The 18,662-nt window shown below is 29.9% G+C and overlaps 1 protein-coding gene across 1 annotated transcript in view; it reads left to right on the forward strand.

Moving 5' to 3' along the window:
• The window catches only part of LOC122531875 (tyrosine-protein kinase Drl-like), a 185,640-nt gene that overhangs the window by 92,351 nt on the left and 74,627 nt on the right, over window positions 1-18,662 (forward strand). The window contains exon 2 of the mRNA XM_043660147.1: window positions 16,124-16,251. Within this exon, the coding sequence (XP_043516082.1) occupies window positions 16,124-16,251 (128 nt within the window). The remainder of the gene's footprint in view (window positions 1-16,123; window positions 16,252-18,662) is intronic.

The raw sequence follows: 18,662 nt of genomic DNA on the forward strand, positions 1-18,662 counted from the left end.
AATGGCCACTGAAAAACTAAAGGATTTGAAAAAGTCACAACTTGTTCATTTTCAATCTTTTTTATTTTCTTTTTTTTTTTGTAGTTTTCACACGTGATACTGAAAAAAATCCATTAATTATAGTTCCAAATAAAATAATTGAAAAATCAAAAAAACAGGTATTTGTAAAAGTTATTTTTCTTTTACATAATTCAGTTTTTCAGTGATCATCATGTGTAATATATATAATAGATGAATTGTATTCAAAATATCTACCATAACACTACTAAGAAGATCAAGAAAATGTAGTGCTGTATGAAACAGTCAAACTGACCTTCGTCTTTTATTAAATGAAACATTTCTCCGTAGTCTTCAAATATTTCAATCAACCTAAACACACTTTCCACAGTATTGTAATTCATCATTGACCGACACACAAGCACCGATTTAACATTTTCTCACTAGATGATCGGAATCGTTTGGAAATAAGTTTCCACGTATAAAATCAATATCGATTAATGTTAATCCTTTAAGTGGAAATGCAAACAAACGCGAATAGAATTGCTTTCGAAGTTAGAATAACAAATCTGCACTTAATGTAAAACATTTATGCAAGAGCGTAAAGAGTGTGATGTAATTGGTCAGGTAGCGAAGCAATTATCGAATTGAAGATTCTGTGTATAGCGGTGAAGGTGTTAGTTCGTAAGGAATGAGTTCTATTGTTGGGGCTGACGGTTTGGTAGACTTGGACTGGCTGATTTATGAGGTAACCTGTAATACCGCGGTCCGGCCAACTTACGAATTCAATTACTAAACAACAAGATTCGAGGGAAGAACGTTTTATTACAATGGAGCTCAAATATTGTTACAAATTATCATGACAGAGGTTTGTCTAACTGCATTCACTTTTCATACTGTTTAAGCAGATCGTTAATACTGCGTTAACGCAATTTGTAATTTTTGATGTTGCAATTATTAATTTTGTAATTGCAAATGCAAATTAAGCTGAAAATGTAAAAGATGAGAATTAATGTCAAACAAAATTAGGAAAAGTAAGATCCACGTGAGAATGAGCATCTATGCCTATAGATACACTCAGAAATTTTAGAACAAGTATTTGTGTAATAAAAACAATATAATAAATACGGTATTTACAATATTTAAAATATTAATTTGCTGTATTTACAATAAATATAAAAATAAAATATAATAAATATAATATAAATAATATAAGTATAAATATAATATAAATGATATAAATATAAATATAATATAAATAATATAAATATAAATATAATATAATATAAATGATATAAATATAAATATAATATAAATAATATAAATATAAATGATATAAATATAAATATAATATAAATAATATAAATATAAATATAATATAAATAATATAAATAATATAAATATAAATATAATATAAATAATATAAATATAATATAAATAATATAAATATAATATAAATAATATAAATATAAATATAATATAAATAAGTATAATTTTATACACAAGGACTTTGTCAATGTATCAATACATTATTATGATAATATATACTATATTGTGTTATATTATAAAATATACTCGACAACCTACAATACCAACTGAATGTTAAAAATAAAAGTGCCCTCAGACTTTCGAAAGTAGAATTGATAATCTCACATTTAAAAAAGATATTAAATAAAAATAATGAAAAAACTATTCACTTTTTCACTATATGTACGAACCATTCACCTCTGTGTCAATTTTATCGGCACCAAAATGCAAATCGTAAAAGACATTAATCAATTACGTCGAACCACTTAGTTAATCAGTCTAACATCTCTAAGACAACAATAAATCACGATCGCAAGTACGCGATCTTATTTCTGCTAATCTTGGCAGATAGGGACGTCCACCCCAATTCTCTATTAAGCCACTCAGCCCGCCGTGGCCGTTTCTCCTAGCGGGAAATTCTTATTCCCGGCAAAGACAAACGGATTCCACCAAGATAAAGGCGGTGTACGAATGGAAGGTTGAACAAGAAGTTGCCATAATCTCGGTAACTTAACGGAAGCGAGCGTTTCATAACAGCGGCCGTGGCTTGATTGTGTCCATTTGTTGCCCACTCGAGACCCTCCGCCGCCATTGTGCAACTTAATCCACCTGAGTTAGCTGCACGTGTTCCTCGGGGGATCGGCCGAGATATATCTCGTTGAAATATATTTTCTCGGCAGCACGGACACCATCACCGTCGGATCTACGCTGTGTTGGAACCGTGCCACGCACTCGCACGCTTTTTCCTCCCCTGACAGGCTTCTCGTGCCACGCCGTTTGCATCCGTATACTGCAGCACAAAAGTACACTTACCGTATATTTTGTTATAGCGTACATTTGACGAAACTCTTTAATCTGTGACTATTGATAGAAGGAATAAGTAATGTTGTAAGGACAGCTAAATAATACAATGATTATAATTGTAATAATTATATGTAATAATATATAATAATGACTGTAAATTTGAATGAAACTCTTTAATCAGTAAATATTGATAGAAGGAATAAGTAATGTTGTAAGGATAACTAAATAACACGATAATTATAATAATATATAATAATGACTGTAAATTTGAATGAAACTCTTTAATCAGTAAATATTGATAGAAGGAATAAGTAATGTTGTAAGGATAACTAAATAACACGATAATTATAATAATATATAATAATGACTGTAAATTTGAATGAAACTCTTTAATCAGTAAATATTGATAGAAGGAATAAGTAATGTTGTAAGGATAGCTAAATAACATAATAATTATATATAATAATATATAATAATGACTGTAAATTTGAATGAAACTCTTTAATCTGTAAATATTATAGAAGGAATAAGTAATCTTGTAAGACTAGCAAAATAACACAATAATTATATATAATAATATATAATAATGACTGTAAATTTGAATGAAACTGTTTAATATTGATCTGTAAATATTGATAGAAAGAATAAATAATGTTGTAAGGCTAGCTAAATAACACAATAATTATAATTGTAATAATTATATATAATAATATATAATAATGACTATAAATTTGAATGAAACTCTTTAATCAGTAAATATTGATAGAAGGAATAAGTAATGTTGTAAGGATAGCTAAATAACACAATAATTATAATTATAATAATTATAATAATAATATATAATAATGACTGTAAATTTGAATGAAACTCTTTAATTTGTGAATATTCATAGAAAGAATAAGTAATGTTGTAAGGCTAGCAAAATAACACAATAATTATAATTATAATATTATATAATAATATATAATAATACTGTAAATTTGAATGAAACTCTTTAATCTGTAAATATTGATAGAAGGAATAAGTAATCTTGTAAGGCTAGCTAAATAGCACAATAATTATGATTATAACAATAATATATAATAATGACTGTAAATTTGAATGAAACTCTTTAATCAGTAAATATTGATAGAAAGAATAAATAATGTTGTAAGGCATAACACAATAATTATATAAGAAAGAATAAATAATGTTGTAAGGCATAACACAATAATTATATATAATAATATATAATAATGACTACAAAGTGAGTGTTAAGTATGTTCATCGTTGATATTTCACGAACGTGTTGAAATAAACATTAATAAAGTTATTTATAAAGATTTTACGAAACACAGGCTGTTTATTATAAATGAGTTAATTAATAGAAATTGTGTATAAATAGAATTAATTTGGATACTTCTGAATTATTATTATTAAGTATGAAATACAATTTAAACGAATTTCTTTATAATTTATAAACGTTGGTAAAAAGAGTAGCTAATATTGCAATAATTACAAAACCAGCTAGTTACAATTATAAGAAACAGCTAATATTATAATAATAGTTGAAAATTTTGCAGAATGATTTTAAGTAGTAATAAGTACTCGCTCGTTGTGTTTTCTTTCTTTTGACTACTATTTCTTCTGTATGAAATTTCAAGAAATATTAATTATATATATTAATACATTTGATGATACAATATTAATTATTGTATACGGTTTCGTCACTCGTTACGGTCCGCAATCAGTTGCCAGCGCAAGTGGTTTAATAGAATTGCACCAAGTGTCCAATTATCTGTGCAACAAATATCGTTTGACGACGGTAATGCACATTACGTAACGTGGAACTCCACAATATAATAAATGTCCTTACACTTTTGAACGTGGTAGTATGGGCGCACGAACCTTCCTCACCTTTACGTGTGCCGCATTCCTCCACCTATTTCCGAATAAATCCGGCTGATAAACTGACGTGTAAATATGCTGACGATTTTGCATCGGGCGTATCGCGAGGCGCGGCCAAATCCGCTAAATGAAATTACAAAATCCGAACATCTCGCGTGCGCCGCGTTTTAAGCCTCTGACAATGGTGGAACTTTCATGAGGCCTCGTTTGTTCAGCTATGCAGTGACCGGTTGAACAAAGCGTCTGTGAAATGAATCGCTGTGTTTAATCGCTAATATGTTTGGTAGTTCTGTTTACTCGTGGCAGGTTGAAAGTCACGTTGGAAAATGGATGAGCTGATTTTACAAAAGATTTGAGGAAGAGTTCGAGGTTGAAACAACAATTTCGGCTTGATGCATAACGATCAATGTTCGACGATTGCGTTCAGCTTGATCGTGAGCTGGATTATCACACTAATTTATCACTAATTTGCCTAATTTTCTCATTGATGTGGGACTGAATAATTTTGACCTTTAGTGATTAGGAGCCTGATTGCTTCTGATCTCTAGAGAGATGACAGCTAATTCTGTCTAAATGAATTAAGCTCGAGGCAGACTAAGCTAATTCTGACTAATTACCGAATTGACAATCGACCAAAAACTCTTGAGAACTTTAATCGTCTACTCTCTTTTGACTCTTTCAATGTTGACTCTCAATCATTGACTTTCCTCCTCAGAACCTTTTTCTAGGAGACTTTCGTCTTTTCTTCTGAAAGAAACTCTGAATAGTGTCAAGTAGAACACGTGGGGGGACATGTTGAGACCAACTAGGAACTATGAACAAGTTTCCAGAATTTCTCGTTACCATTCCACGACACTGACTCGCATGTGATGGTCGATATGAAGAACGAGCTCGCCACATTCTGGAAACCACCTCGTTGCTTGGACGATACTTCTAGTACTTGGTTTATGACATGGCAATTGCTATTGTATAGGGAGAAAAAAAGTCATCTTACTCGACACTGATTGAAATTTATGGGAGAGCTGATTAGAAACTGTTATCTAAACTATCTGATTAGAAACTGTTATCTAAAAAGTCATCTTACTCGACACTGATTGAAATTTATGGGAGACCTGATTAGAAACTGTTATCTAAACTATTTAAATATAAGTGATACAAAGTAACAACTAGCAAACTAATTCTGAAGAATTATGGTCCTTAACAGATTGATTCTGATTGTGATTGAAAAATAAGATTTAATCGCAGATTATCTTAGATGCTTGGTGTTCATTTGTTACTGCTTTTTACACTTATGATGATCATCAGGAAGTTAAATAAGAGTTGAATGAATGTAAACATTTAAATTAAGCCACTTTAATAGAACGTGTGAAATAGTGAAACTCAGGAAAAAAAAATAAACTGAATGAAATAACAATATTTTTTTAGTATTTAACATTGCATCATTTGATCAATATTATACCAATTCGTCAATTTGGATTCTTTTATTAATATTAACAATTCGTTAAATCTCATGTCTCTGCAAATTAGCTTTAATTTGTAATGCCACAAAAAGAAACAAAATACGAATAATAATTTCGAAAATCTGATCAAAGTGTATCGAAATTATGTTGTAGCAACTGAATTTAAAATATATTCATTATCTTTACTCGTCTGACTTAAACTCTCATTTATAATTCGAATAATAAATTCTCATTTTATGAAACAAAAAGCAACGTTAATAATACTGTATATTTAAAATTCAAATTGACGAAGAGCGTGTCTAATTAAAATTTCTTATACACAGATTTTATTCAATTTGTTTTTTGAAAATTACTTTTATTAATTCAGTAACTAAAACTAAAGGATTGATATATATTTTTCAAACACAGAGTAAATACATCTACTGTAGATATAATTGAATTAAATTATAATTTTTATGGTAATTGGTTATTTCGAAAAATCAATAATTTTATTGCACAAATTCGCCAGTAATTGCCAATAAGATTTAAATATCGAAATTTCCCTGTTTATAAGAAACAACAAAAATTGAATATATAAAGAAGAAATGATAAATTAGAAATTCAATTTGTTCCTGTCTTTGTTTTGACAATAGTGCAAATTACTAACAAAATATTGTCTAGCAAGTAAATAAATATTCTGTCTCAAAATGAATTTCAAAAGATTACAATATTAAACACCGCAGTATGTGTAATTTATTGTTTGGAATTTTTCTCAAGTTTTCTCTATTTCTACTCACTATAATCTAACGGCATCCTAAAGTATTTTGAGTTTACAAATAGTTTGTAGCTTTTACTAAAATTTTAATTTAAATAACAAAAGCTAGTTTCTCTTTTCGCACGAAGTAATTCTATTATGTATATCTATACACGTATGTAGGTACACAATTCCGTTTGATATTTTCCTCATTCACGCTATGTTTCCACGTTCTCCAATAAATCACGGAACGTTATGAAAGTTTTTGTAAGATAACGTTAGTTCTTTCAAGTTTTCTTCCTGAAATATCGATTCCGAAACTTCAGAGCTAGATTCACTACGTGTGGGATATGAAACGTGACATTTTTGAAGAAGGGGCAGTAGTAAGAATATATCTATGGTCAGGCTTAGGTGAACATTTAATGATTTAACGATTCTACAGAAAATAAATTAACCTAATATAATGTGATAGTAGCGAATTAATATAATATAATGCGATAGTGATAAACACATGTTATTAAAGATTATTTTAAAAAAGAAAGAAAAGTTGAAAAAATATTGAATATTTGTAGAAATAATAGAATAATATTATTACAGTAATAGTAACAAGAAAATATTGTTTACTATCGTTTTGAAGAAGAAAAAAGTGTTTATAACATATTGGATATTTGTAAAATTAATAAATTGATATTCAATGTAATATAATAGAATATTAGAATAGTAAAATATTATAAATGATTGCTTTAAGGAGAAGAAGCAGTAAATTATCACTCCATGAAGTGTAATATTTACAAAAAAATATAGTTAACGATTATTGTAAAGAAAAAAAGAATGTTTATAAAATTTGATAGTAGTAAAATATCACTCGTCAGGTATAGTTTAACAGTAACAAAAAGATATTATTGCAAGAGAAAAATGATATTTATGGGAAGATATTTGTACAAAAACATTTATAAATAATGAATGTTGAATATTTCATTTATAAAATCATCATTTATATCGAATATTTTACATGATAAAATGTTTCTAGCGCATCTAATTTTGATCATTAGCTTCAAAGAATGAAAAATTAATAAAATGTGAAAGTGGGGGGAAACTAATTAATCTCTGACTAATGTGAAATATTAAGAAAGTTTGACTGGGAAACTAAAAAGAACATCGCATTTAAAATATTTGTTATCCAAGTTTCAACAATTTTCTGTGTAAAGTAATCTTTAACTGAGATGACGTTTATAATATAACAAACAAGTAGATATCAAATCTATTAAACCAATCTAGTTAATTTCATCATAATATAAATTATGCAATAAAAGTTTTTTAATCCAATATAATACAGGTAATTCTTCCTTTGTTTTCAAATATTTTTTCCAAGTTCAATTCTTAATCTTTTCTAAATAAATACTGTATTGTATATCTATATATTCGTATTGTATATCTATATATAACGAATCAAATATTTCAGTAGAAATAATGTAAAACGATTCTTGCTTACTTTTAATCTGGAAACAGTTCTTTCTAAATAAATATTGCGTTGTATCAGTATACGAGGAAGTGAATGAAAGAAAAAAAAAAGATTCTTTAATCTCAACGGTTTAGCAACAATAAATTGTAGAAACAGTCCCGGATGTAAATCCTATAGCAGTGAAGTAAAATTTATCTCTCGTTCGAAGGTTGCTGGCTTTAAACGCTTGAAATGGAAGAATGATTGCAGAAATGGATAAAGATAGAAATAGGGAAGTGCGGAGAGAGGAAAATTGGGAAAATCCATTTGTGCAAACACCAGGTGTGTATTCTGTGTCTATGGTTGTACGATGGTAAAGAAAAGATCTTGCAGATAGAGAAACAAAAGACGAGAAAATGTCCAAAGAGTTGTAGAAAGGAAACATTTGTAGACAAACATAGAAGAGATTATTTTACAAGACTATGTGAACTGTGTATACGTATCTGTTGTATCAGAAATAAGTAATAGTTAAGCTTCAATAAAAGACTTACATAGAATTTTAATACGAGAAGATATATGAAACATCCAGAATATACCTAATATTTTTTTATATGTTGCGTGTAAAATAATTCTTTTCTAAGGTATCATAGTTTGTTTAATAATATTTGTTAAATATACTAATATGAAATGTTAAGTAAATAAATAAAATGTAGAATATGAAATAAAGGATAGAATATTAAATAAATAAATAGAATAGAAAGTGTAAACTGAAACCTAACGATATTTTAAGCTTAAAATATTAAATCAATGTCAGTGTAATAAAGCTCGTGCGCTCCTAGTAGTGCAAGTCAATGAATTGACTGACGAATCTTTCTCCCAATTTCTCCCAATTCATGCTTCTCATTCTGAGGATGCCTAACCAAAATAAACGACAGAGTTCCGATCGTTTAACCTCGTTCGTTTTCATCAGAATGAGAAATATGAAATGTAAAGAAGATAAACAATAAACGACGAATAAATTATTTTTCAGCATGAAAAGGAAACCTCAAACCACTCTTCATTTTCTTTTGGATGAACTTGTACCGTTGCCAAATTTTATATTCAATAGAGAAAGAGTCGCTAATGGTTATCCTTATTATATTTTTAATATTTCTTGATAATATTAAATACATCCCATAAAAAAATCTATTATACGCGATATATAAAATTAAAGACTTTTCCCTGTATTTTCGTCTCGTCAAAACTCGTTTCCCGAGTTATTGATCTGTATGATATCTACAGATACGTTTATGAAAGAAATACATATAATACACTCAATAAATAAAAAAAATGTATAAAATATTCAGAAGTAGATACTTGCTATAACATTCAGCAATCTCTATTTAGGTTTTATTCCTTTAATGATATAAAAAGAATTTTGCACAAATATGCGCAATCTATAGAGTAATCGGTGTGTGTGTAAACATATAAATTGAATTTTACTTGCCACTTCATGCTTGAAAGTTCTCTTTCAACATCCACTTTCTTGATTCCTGGCTTTTTCGGTACGAGGCCGTTGCAATCCTCTCTTCCATTACGCTCTGAGTGCGCTTTTCCTAGAGAGGAAGTGTTAAATAAGGTCCCATTGTCCAAATCGGCTAGGGCGTGTGGCATCCAGAACCTCTTTCCGCACGATCCACTTGGCCTGACGTTATTCTAAGCTGCGGTCGATTTATGTATTTCATCCAGATGCGTATTAAACATGCAATTTGAAAGTGTTGGAAACGTCAAAAATGTTAGAAATGTTAGAAATTTTAGGCGGACACCTAAAGTCGTAACATAATCTTTGTAATATTTTACAAGTTTTTCACGATGACATTTTACGACTGAAACTGAAGACTGAAAATTTGATCAACTGGAAGTACAAGTACGTGTGTTTGTATTGAAAGTATCATGTAACAAGAAGTGGAAAGTGGAAAGCAACGAATCTTATAAATTAAATTTTCACAAATGCATAAAAATCCGCAGTTTAATTTGCACTTGATCGCGAATGTTCATGCAATTTTGTACCTTCATACTTATCTCTAAATATTATAATTGATGTCCCATATTGAGTATCTTTTATATTTTCGAGTATTATATAAATTCCGTCAGCTTTTTAATTCTAAAATTTTTAAAATATTTGCACAAATACTGGTAGTCTGATATTATTGCGTTTTATTAAATAATTACAAGATTCTACTTGTTATCATTACTTAATTGTTGCATCCTATTGGATGCTACTAGAATTCACCGCGACACTATATCTTGGTCACTATATGTCACCCCACAAATTATCTCCTCCAGCCTGTCAAATCATCACCCTGTACAATACAGTTCAGTACTAACGAACCAGTAGTTTACTCATAACACAGTCTCCAATCCCATAGTTGCTTCCTCCACCATTTGATGTACACCATAACGATTATAATACGCAACAGTTTCTTGGTACATCAATTTAACGAACAGTAACTAAATATTTAAAGCAAGGAAGGATTATCAAAATCTGACAAACATTATAAATTGATCGTGTGTATTTGCACTTAAAAATTTGGACTACTATTTAGAATACTTTTTATCACTTTCTGAAAGAAAGATTTCAACTTTTTAGGTAAATTTCATAACTATGTAAAGCACTAAGTAAAAAAATATTTATTTACTTGAAAAAGTCATTTCTAAATTTTTCAGCAGGAGTGTACATTAAAGTATAGAAAATATGTATTTATTTTTAATATATCAGAATATGTATATCAGAAACATCGTTAGCGTTTTAAAAATTATTCAATTTTAACTATCTCCATTTGTAACTCTGACAGTTAGTATTCAAAAGCATCCAAAAAAACATCCTGATTTTTTTACCAAATCGGCTGTATCAAAGAAATAAGAAAAAGAACATTATGGCTGTATATTAATGATCATAGAACAGAATTTTCGAAATTAATATACTTATTTATCGCCCAATTTATCAAAAGTCGTGTCTAACTAATTTAAATATTTAATTAATGTAAATATTAAAAATATTCGTCTATTAATATAAGTATTACATAGCACTTACTTGAATATAAAAATATTCAAACGCAATATATAAATATATAAATATAATACATTTAACATTTAAATATAATAATAAATGAAATGATTAAATATCGCGAATGAAACGAAAAATAATTGTCTAAAAATTCTAAAATATATCATAGACGAAATATGAAAGGAAACATTTAAAAAAGCCTAATAATGCATGACAGTAATGTATTCGAACCTCTAAATTTCAAAGTTAATCTGGAAAATGGTCGCGGAATTGCATTCATATCATAAGCTCGATATAAATTGTCGTATTCAACGTAAATCCTGCCGTTTAAACTGCTTAAAATTATTCTCGCGGGGGAATCGTATCCGATAACACGACTGTTCGTTCACTAGGAAATATCGTCTGATTCACATTCTCCAAAAAAAGACAGTCCATTCGGGACGTGCTTTACATCTACCAGATTTCACAATCGTTTTTCTTCCACTTTCGCTCCTTTCTGCCCGGCGATGCATACGTATTTTCAGATCCTGAATATTTCCTACCCTTGTCGTTCGTCTTTTTCTTCTGTGCGATACGTACGGGGTATATACAGGGTGTCATGCAACTATTAGGATGATCCTACGTGCAGAAATAAATTAAATAGGAGGAATAATATTACTTTTGTTACTTTTCCATTCCTTTTCCTAGAAAATTAAATTTGAAAATTTAACGAGCACACTAAACCAATTTTCAAAATTCATTGTATCAAAAAACGAAGGGATTTTATTTCTATTTTCGTAGAATAACGTGTCCGTAAGTTACTTCTGTACAATCGAAAATTAGGTAAATTTGTCAAGTATGTATAAATTTGGTTCATTCTAGATTAAAGAAGAGTAAGCAATTGGAAGGAAGTTAAATAAATAAAAAAATGTGTAATAAAACTTCTCCACAAATACTTACTACTAGTAATAGTAAACTGTAAACTGTAAACTAAAATCTAGTATACTAATAATATACTAGTAATACTAGAATAAAATTTCTTGTAAGACTTCATTCTCAAAAAAGTCAGGTTTGAAAGTTGGTTAAATACGTTTGATTGTAATTCTGCATATTTATATCAAAAAAGCAAAGATAAAGACGAAAACAGAAGAATGTAGGATAAAATTTTTTCATTTAAGACTCAATTTCCAAGAAAGTAGAATACGGCGAACATATTTAGTTAGATAATTGACTTGGCTACTGCGAAATTTTACATCGAGATTGAAAACGCAATAGGCAAACATGTACAAAATACCCAAAAATATATAATAATGTTTAGTAAATAAAACAACTTTTTTATGAAAAATCTTTTTGATCATCATTGTAAAAATCTAATAATTATAGCGAAGAACACAACTAAATCATTAACCATTTAATTACATTAAAATTCACAGCGAATGAACGTGACATATAAAAACATTTTGAGTAATTAAAATCGATGTACAAACGTAAGATGATATACAAAAAATAAACATGATAACGAAAACATTTCAAGTAATGAAAATTAATACTAAAAACATAGGATGAACATCAATTAACGCAAAAACATAAAACGAACACAAAAGAAACATTTTGAGTGGTTGAAATCAATATAAATATACCCCAGAATAAACCTCGAACTCAAGTGCATGCTTGACAAATTTCCAATTTCCTTGAAAACGAGATCTCAAATGAAAGAAAAAAAGAAAAAAAATTCGATTCTATTTTTCCTTATATTATTTCGCCACTTCGATCCTACCATCCTGTATATATACGACACCCCGTATATATACGAATAGAGATGCATACTTATTCGAAAGGACTTGTCGCGGGCGTGATATCGAATTGCTTAGTCATACGTGAAGCCAGACAGATGACGCGTCGGTCGCCGAAGGAAATTCAAATCGTCGTGCAGATCCATCCCGTCTGCGAGACTCTCCGCGAACAAGACGAGAAACGTGTGCGTGCACGAGACTTCGGTAGTCTTCCTTTAGGAATCCCGTGGATCGCGATCGAGGAGACAAGCGACGATCCGAGGTAGAAAGAAATAAAAAAAGACGCGAAAGAAACACACGTCGACAGACGACGACGACGGCGAGGTCTCCAAGAAGGTGGATTCGTGTTACAAAATCCGTCTGTAGAATGCCAACGGTTATTTCACAGTGTATACCGAGATACGATCTTATCGCATGGCAAACGTAGCGGCGGTAATCGCCGGATAAGTTTCTGCCAGAAGCGGATTGTTAGCGGAGCGATAGTGTCAGTGATGCCGCGTGTAGGTTAGGATGTGCGCGCGCACCTCACCTCACAGGATCGTTGTAACCGTGGATCGGGGATAAAATGAGACGTGATATTAAGCGTAACGCGGTACTCTACAGGGGATAATTACCGCTCAGAAGTTGAAAATTGAGCGGTGTGAGTTTTGAGTAGATTATTTACTCTTGTCGTGTAATTACACGTCGTGGCGTTGGGTTTACACTCGGGCGGAGCTTCGCGGGTGATTTGGCAACGATTCGCAATTAACCATTGACGCGGTGACGCGCGTTTTATGAATAACTTCGCTCTATATGAATAACGACTCTATTAGTTCGAAGAACGTATTGGCTTTTGACGTCGGATTGTAAAAAGTTATATTTTCATGTGAGTACTGTATATTTCTCTGGAGAAATATAAATTTTTTTTTCTAGAAAAAGTGAAATAAATGATTAAGATATTTATGTATACTTTAAGTATGATATATAGAGAGTTAAGTTGATATGGAAGAGTTTAATCATTATAATATCTCATGAACATATATAAAGTAACAGATTTAAAAATGACTATTTAAACTATTTCATTGGCTTAGGGTTTTGATAATAGAAGGCTATTTGCTATTTTCAATTGGAAATGACTTGGACTAACTGGCTTTTAAAGCCTCCATATATATATATATATAATAATATATGATGATAATAAATTATATATATAATTATATATGACGTATACAAAACAATATATAACATGTAATGGTATATATTTAATATAAATGCAATAATGTATAATAATATATATATAATTTGTAATATATATTATAATATTAAATATTTTATTTTAAAATTCTATTATTACTTCACTTTTTTGTCAATTATTTGAATTGAAAACAAATAAGGTTCTTACTTTTAAGATGACATCAAAACTATAATCTCTTTCTTTTTTCTTTTCTTTCTGATTTTAAATATTTCTATTATAAATATTATTTGCATAAGATTTAAAAATTTTATTAATTACAATAAAATTGTACACTCTAGTTTAAAATATTTTTGCTCTTTTTTTTTTTATCTACGATCTAAAATAGAAATTGGTTTCTTAAAGCCATTGACTTTTATTTGTATCTACGGAAATATTTACATATTCACAACGCTTCATAATTGTAATTTTAATTAAATTATCGATGCATTAACGATCTATGAAAAAATAAAAATATTTTTAATTACTATTTCCGCTTGAATTATATTTGTACAACAAAATATTTTATTCATTATATTTATTTCCTTATTCGTTTAAAATTTAAATTGTTAATTTATAACGAAATATACTTAATAAATAAATATCTATTATCCTTTAGAATTTAAATTTCAGATTTCAACTTTCAGAATTAAATTCAGAATTTAGCTAATAGTTTGAACAATATTTTCACTGAACTGACATTACTTGTAATAATAATAATAAAGTAGAGTACACATTATTTTCAGATTAGATTGCAGACACTGACGTACTGATCCAAATTTTGATACAGAAATACTTAAATCTAGGCAAAACAAACAGTTAGAGAGTTAAAAATATATATTTTGTTACCGAACTTTGAAACAAGAAATATTACATAGTTGATATTCCAAGAATGAATCACGATGGAGAAATGTTTTTTTTAAGTTTACGAAACTCAAAGTGAATCTAGCGATAGGAATTCTGAATCTCCGAGTTACAAGATTTGGCTTGTTAAGGGTTAGTGATGTTGGTTGTTGTACGATTGGTTCGATGGTCGTTCGAAACAGGACTGATTCTCCTTAGAGATAAAGTTCAACAACCCAAGGATAGATGTAGAATATTGGACAGATATTCGGATTGAATTTAACGGTCATACAAATTCCAAGTTTAAAAGCATATATAAAATAAGGGATTTAAAAATAATTTAACAAAATAACAGTTCTCTTTTAACATGTAATTTCTATATTCATCTCAACTGAATTATTGACATTAATAATACATTTCAAAAAAATTTTACATGAAATCTCTTTATTATTAATTTTCTTCACATTTCTCATTCCCTGTCAAATGATGGATAATGGTAGAATTTATGTTCTTTCATCGGGAACTCTGTTCCCCTTGCTGTATGTCATAGTAATATCCCTTGAAAGAAATCAATAAGTTTTATGACATTTTCTCAAGTTTGAAGTTCTGGAAAAAAGTAACCGCGATATGTAGTATATGTTATTTATACAACTTCATATTTATATAAAAGTTGACAAAAAGGGAAGAAAATTATTTCATTTTCGTTAAAAATACAAAAAGGTTCTTTCAAGATTCTGTGCATTACTGTACTTGAAAAAATATTTATAAATATATAATATAGTTATATAATATAGTATATTTATTAAAAATAAAAAATATATGATATATAAATATATAATATAATATAATATAATAATAATATAATATAATATAATATAATATAATAATAATATAATATAATATAATATAATATAATAATAATATAATATAATATATTTATTAAAAATAAAAAATATATAATATATAAATATATAATATAATATATTTATTAAAAATTCGCAGTTTATTTATTAGCATTCAGCGCACATATTGTACTATAAATTTCTTCGTCTTTTGATAAAAATCGACAATAATTCATAAAATTCGAGCTTAATAGAAAACGCATATACCTGTATAATACAAGAAGTAGACACATAAAACTTTAATCAAACCGAGGAAGCAATTTAAACTTTAAAATTGATAACGTTTTCCTCGTACTTATAACTTTCTCTACGTATAGTACATGTTAAACGATATTCTGGTCAATGTCCTCGGCAAGGTGGGGGAGTTTACACGTGTCGTATGATCGGTCGATTCACGAAGACGAACGTACAAGTGAAACTTTCGCTGTATCGTTCGTGTCGTCGGTATTGCCTCTTCATAATTGATCAGCCGATCGATATTCGCTGCTGTTTTGCTTTCAGGACTCGAAGCTGAGTTGTATTACGTGAGAGAAGGAGTGGTTAACACGTACGCGATGAATTTCGTCGTGCCCGTGCCTGCGTACATCGCGGACCTCGAATTCTCTTGGCAGAGTCTCACCGGACATCCGGTAAGTACATGTTAACAATAACATTGATAAAACAATTTTGTAACACTGTCTGATCTTTATTAATATCATTGTTTTATATTTTGGAAATTGTGTGATATTATCAACAATAAGTAATAAATGTTAGTAATATTATTTTTGCATTTCTTGGAGTGTTCGTTCACTTCATTGAAAATTTATGAGGAACTATGCCCTCGGAAGGACAATGTTTAGACACAACTCTGTTAAAAAAAAAATTTAATTCTGTTTTTCTACGTTCGGACATTCTGTTGGTGATTTTTGTAGAGTTTTGTGTGAATATACAAACGTAGAAATTATTTACCCTCGGTTTTTTTAAGGAAAAACAATTTTGGAAGAAAATACAAATTTTTAAGTTTGAACTTTTTTTTTTCATACTTCAACTATAAAAATTGCTCAAACCGTATCATAGTATAATTAAACATTGTTTTAGGTATTAATAATTATTAGCATTATTACTCGAAGAATTTGAATTGCTAAAGTAATAAATTTTTTCATCTTATCAGCACAAGCTGATTCAGAATGACAAAATTCATGATAAGATGGATTTATAATACAGCATAATGACACATGAATGAGGAAGAATGATATAATGAATTATAGAGATAAATGAATGTAAAATTGAACGTGTGTGATATGTAAAATTTGATGATAGATCAATGTTCATTTCACAAATAAAACTCGCGGTTTAAAATTTCATTTTATAGATTATATTCATAAATATCGTAAAATAAGAACGTAGAATAAGTAATGCTTCTACTTTAACTGAGATTCAACTTCTTGTAGTATTAAATGAAGGATTTAATAATAATATTATATTATTAAATCCTGATTGACTTATTAATAATATTACATCTATCTATCTACATGTATTCTTCATACAGATATTTACACGTGCATACAATATAATGTGAAAAATAGAAAGGTATAAAATAAAATATATAAATGTATAATATATAAGATATATAATATAAATAATACAAAAATGTCGATTGTTATTTGAGACGATATTAAAGTTAAAATTGAAAATTAAATCATCATTTCGTAAAATTCATGAAACATTAATATCCAAAAATTATTATATTTATGATGCATTTTCATTCCTACAAATATTTATTGCACGCTAACCGCATCAACGTGCTACAATTGCAAACAAGACATTCATTCCAATTACACTTAACATAATACATTGCACAAAATCCCCTCTTTGGATTCTTCTTCGTTGCAAAGTCATACTAAATTCTCGTCAAAAGATAATCAAGGTATTTAAGCGTGCGACCTTCTAGCAATACTTCTTCATTCCAAATCTTACCAGACTAAATCCTCGTTATCCCGAGGAGGTAACTACGACGTTTAGGCGCGTCATTAAAATCGTGCCCAACCTTCTACATCACACATGTAACACATGCACATACGTGTGCAATGCAAAAATCTCCTCCCCGCATTCTTCTTCGTTCCAAGACTTCGCCAGTGTCTAAATTTTCGTTATCCCGGGGGTAGAGGTAACCAAGACATTTGGCCACGTCTAGAGTTTAGATTCAGACACAGAGTTCGCCCCATTTATTTCTCCCTTACTCTCTTGTTTTATTCCCCAAAAGAGATCCGTCCATTGTGGACGCAGGTTGTAACTGCCTTTCAGCATACGGCTGGAGACGCGTATAACGGTACAGGGTAGTTTGGCAGAGCCGTGGAATATGCTTGCAACCGGCCATTAGTGCAACAATGCGGAACAAAGTAAACACGTGACCCCCGGTCGAAATGGTAACTCACGGCCGTGCTCGTTTACGTTCCCGGGACCAGAGGACTACCGAGGTAGTAGTAACGGTTCGTCACGAGATGGTTCCATCGACGGGGTGAGGCGAATGGGGTTGAGTTTGTCGAGTGGTGGGGTTACCAGGAGGGCTGTATCAATACTCTATCAATATGAAATACAAACAGCCGGGTATTCGAGGCAAGTGGGAGAAAGGGTGGCTGATATATAAAGCGTGCGGTTCGGTTTTGCGTTCCCTTCGGTCACCAAGGAAACCGAACGCGCGCCGCCCGTCCAGACCCTTCCCCGAAACGAGCATCACTAAGGAAAATGCGAAAAGTTGTAGCCCCGTCTCCCTCTGTTTCGCGTTCCTTGCCCCTCTGCACGGGGCGATAGCGATGGGATCAAGCTCGATATGCACGTTCGCGGAAATCAAACCAAGGCAAATGCGACGAAACCGAAACAAATCTGACAACCTAGGGCTCGACTCGTTCGATGTTCAATTGTACCGAGATTGTTCAATCAATTGTGGTGATTCACTCGAGACACAAGTCGATTAAAGTTAGAAAAGCCATCAAGTTGATAACTTGTCATCGTTTGCTTGTCGCAAATTATTCCCTTAGATTCTTTTCTTAACCTCTTGCGC

This window comes from Frieseomelitta varia, unplaced genomic scaffold (assembly GCF_011392965.1).
Source record: "Frieseomelitta varia isolate USP_RPSP 00005682 unplaced genomic scaffold, Fvar_1.2 scaffold_420, whole genome shotgun sequence".
In the NCBI taxonomy this organism is placed as follows: Eukaryota; Metazoa; Arthropoda; class Insecta; order Hymenoptera; family Apidae; genus Frieseomelitta; species Frieseomelitta varia.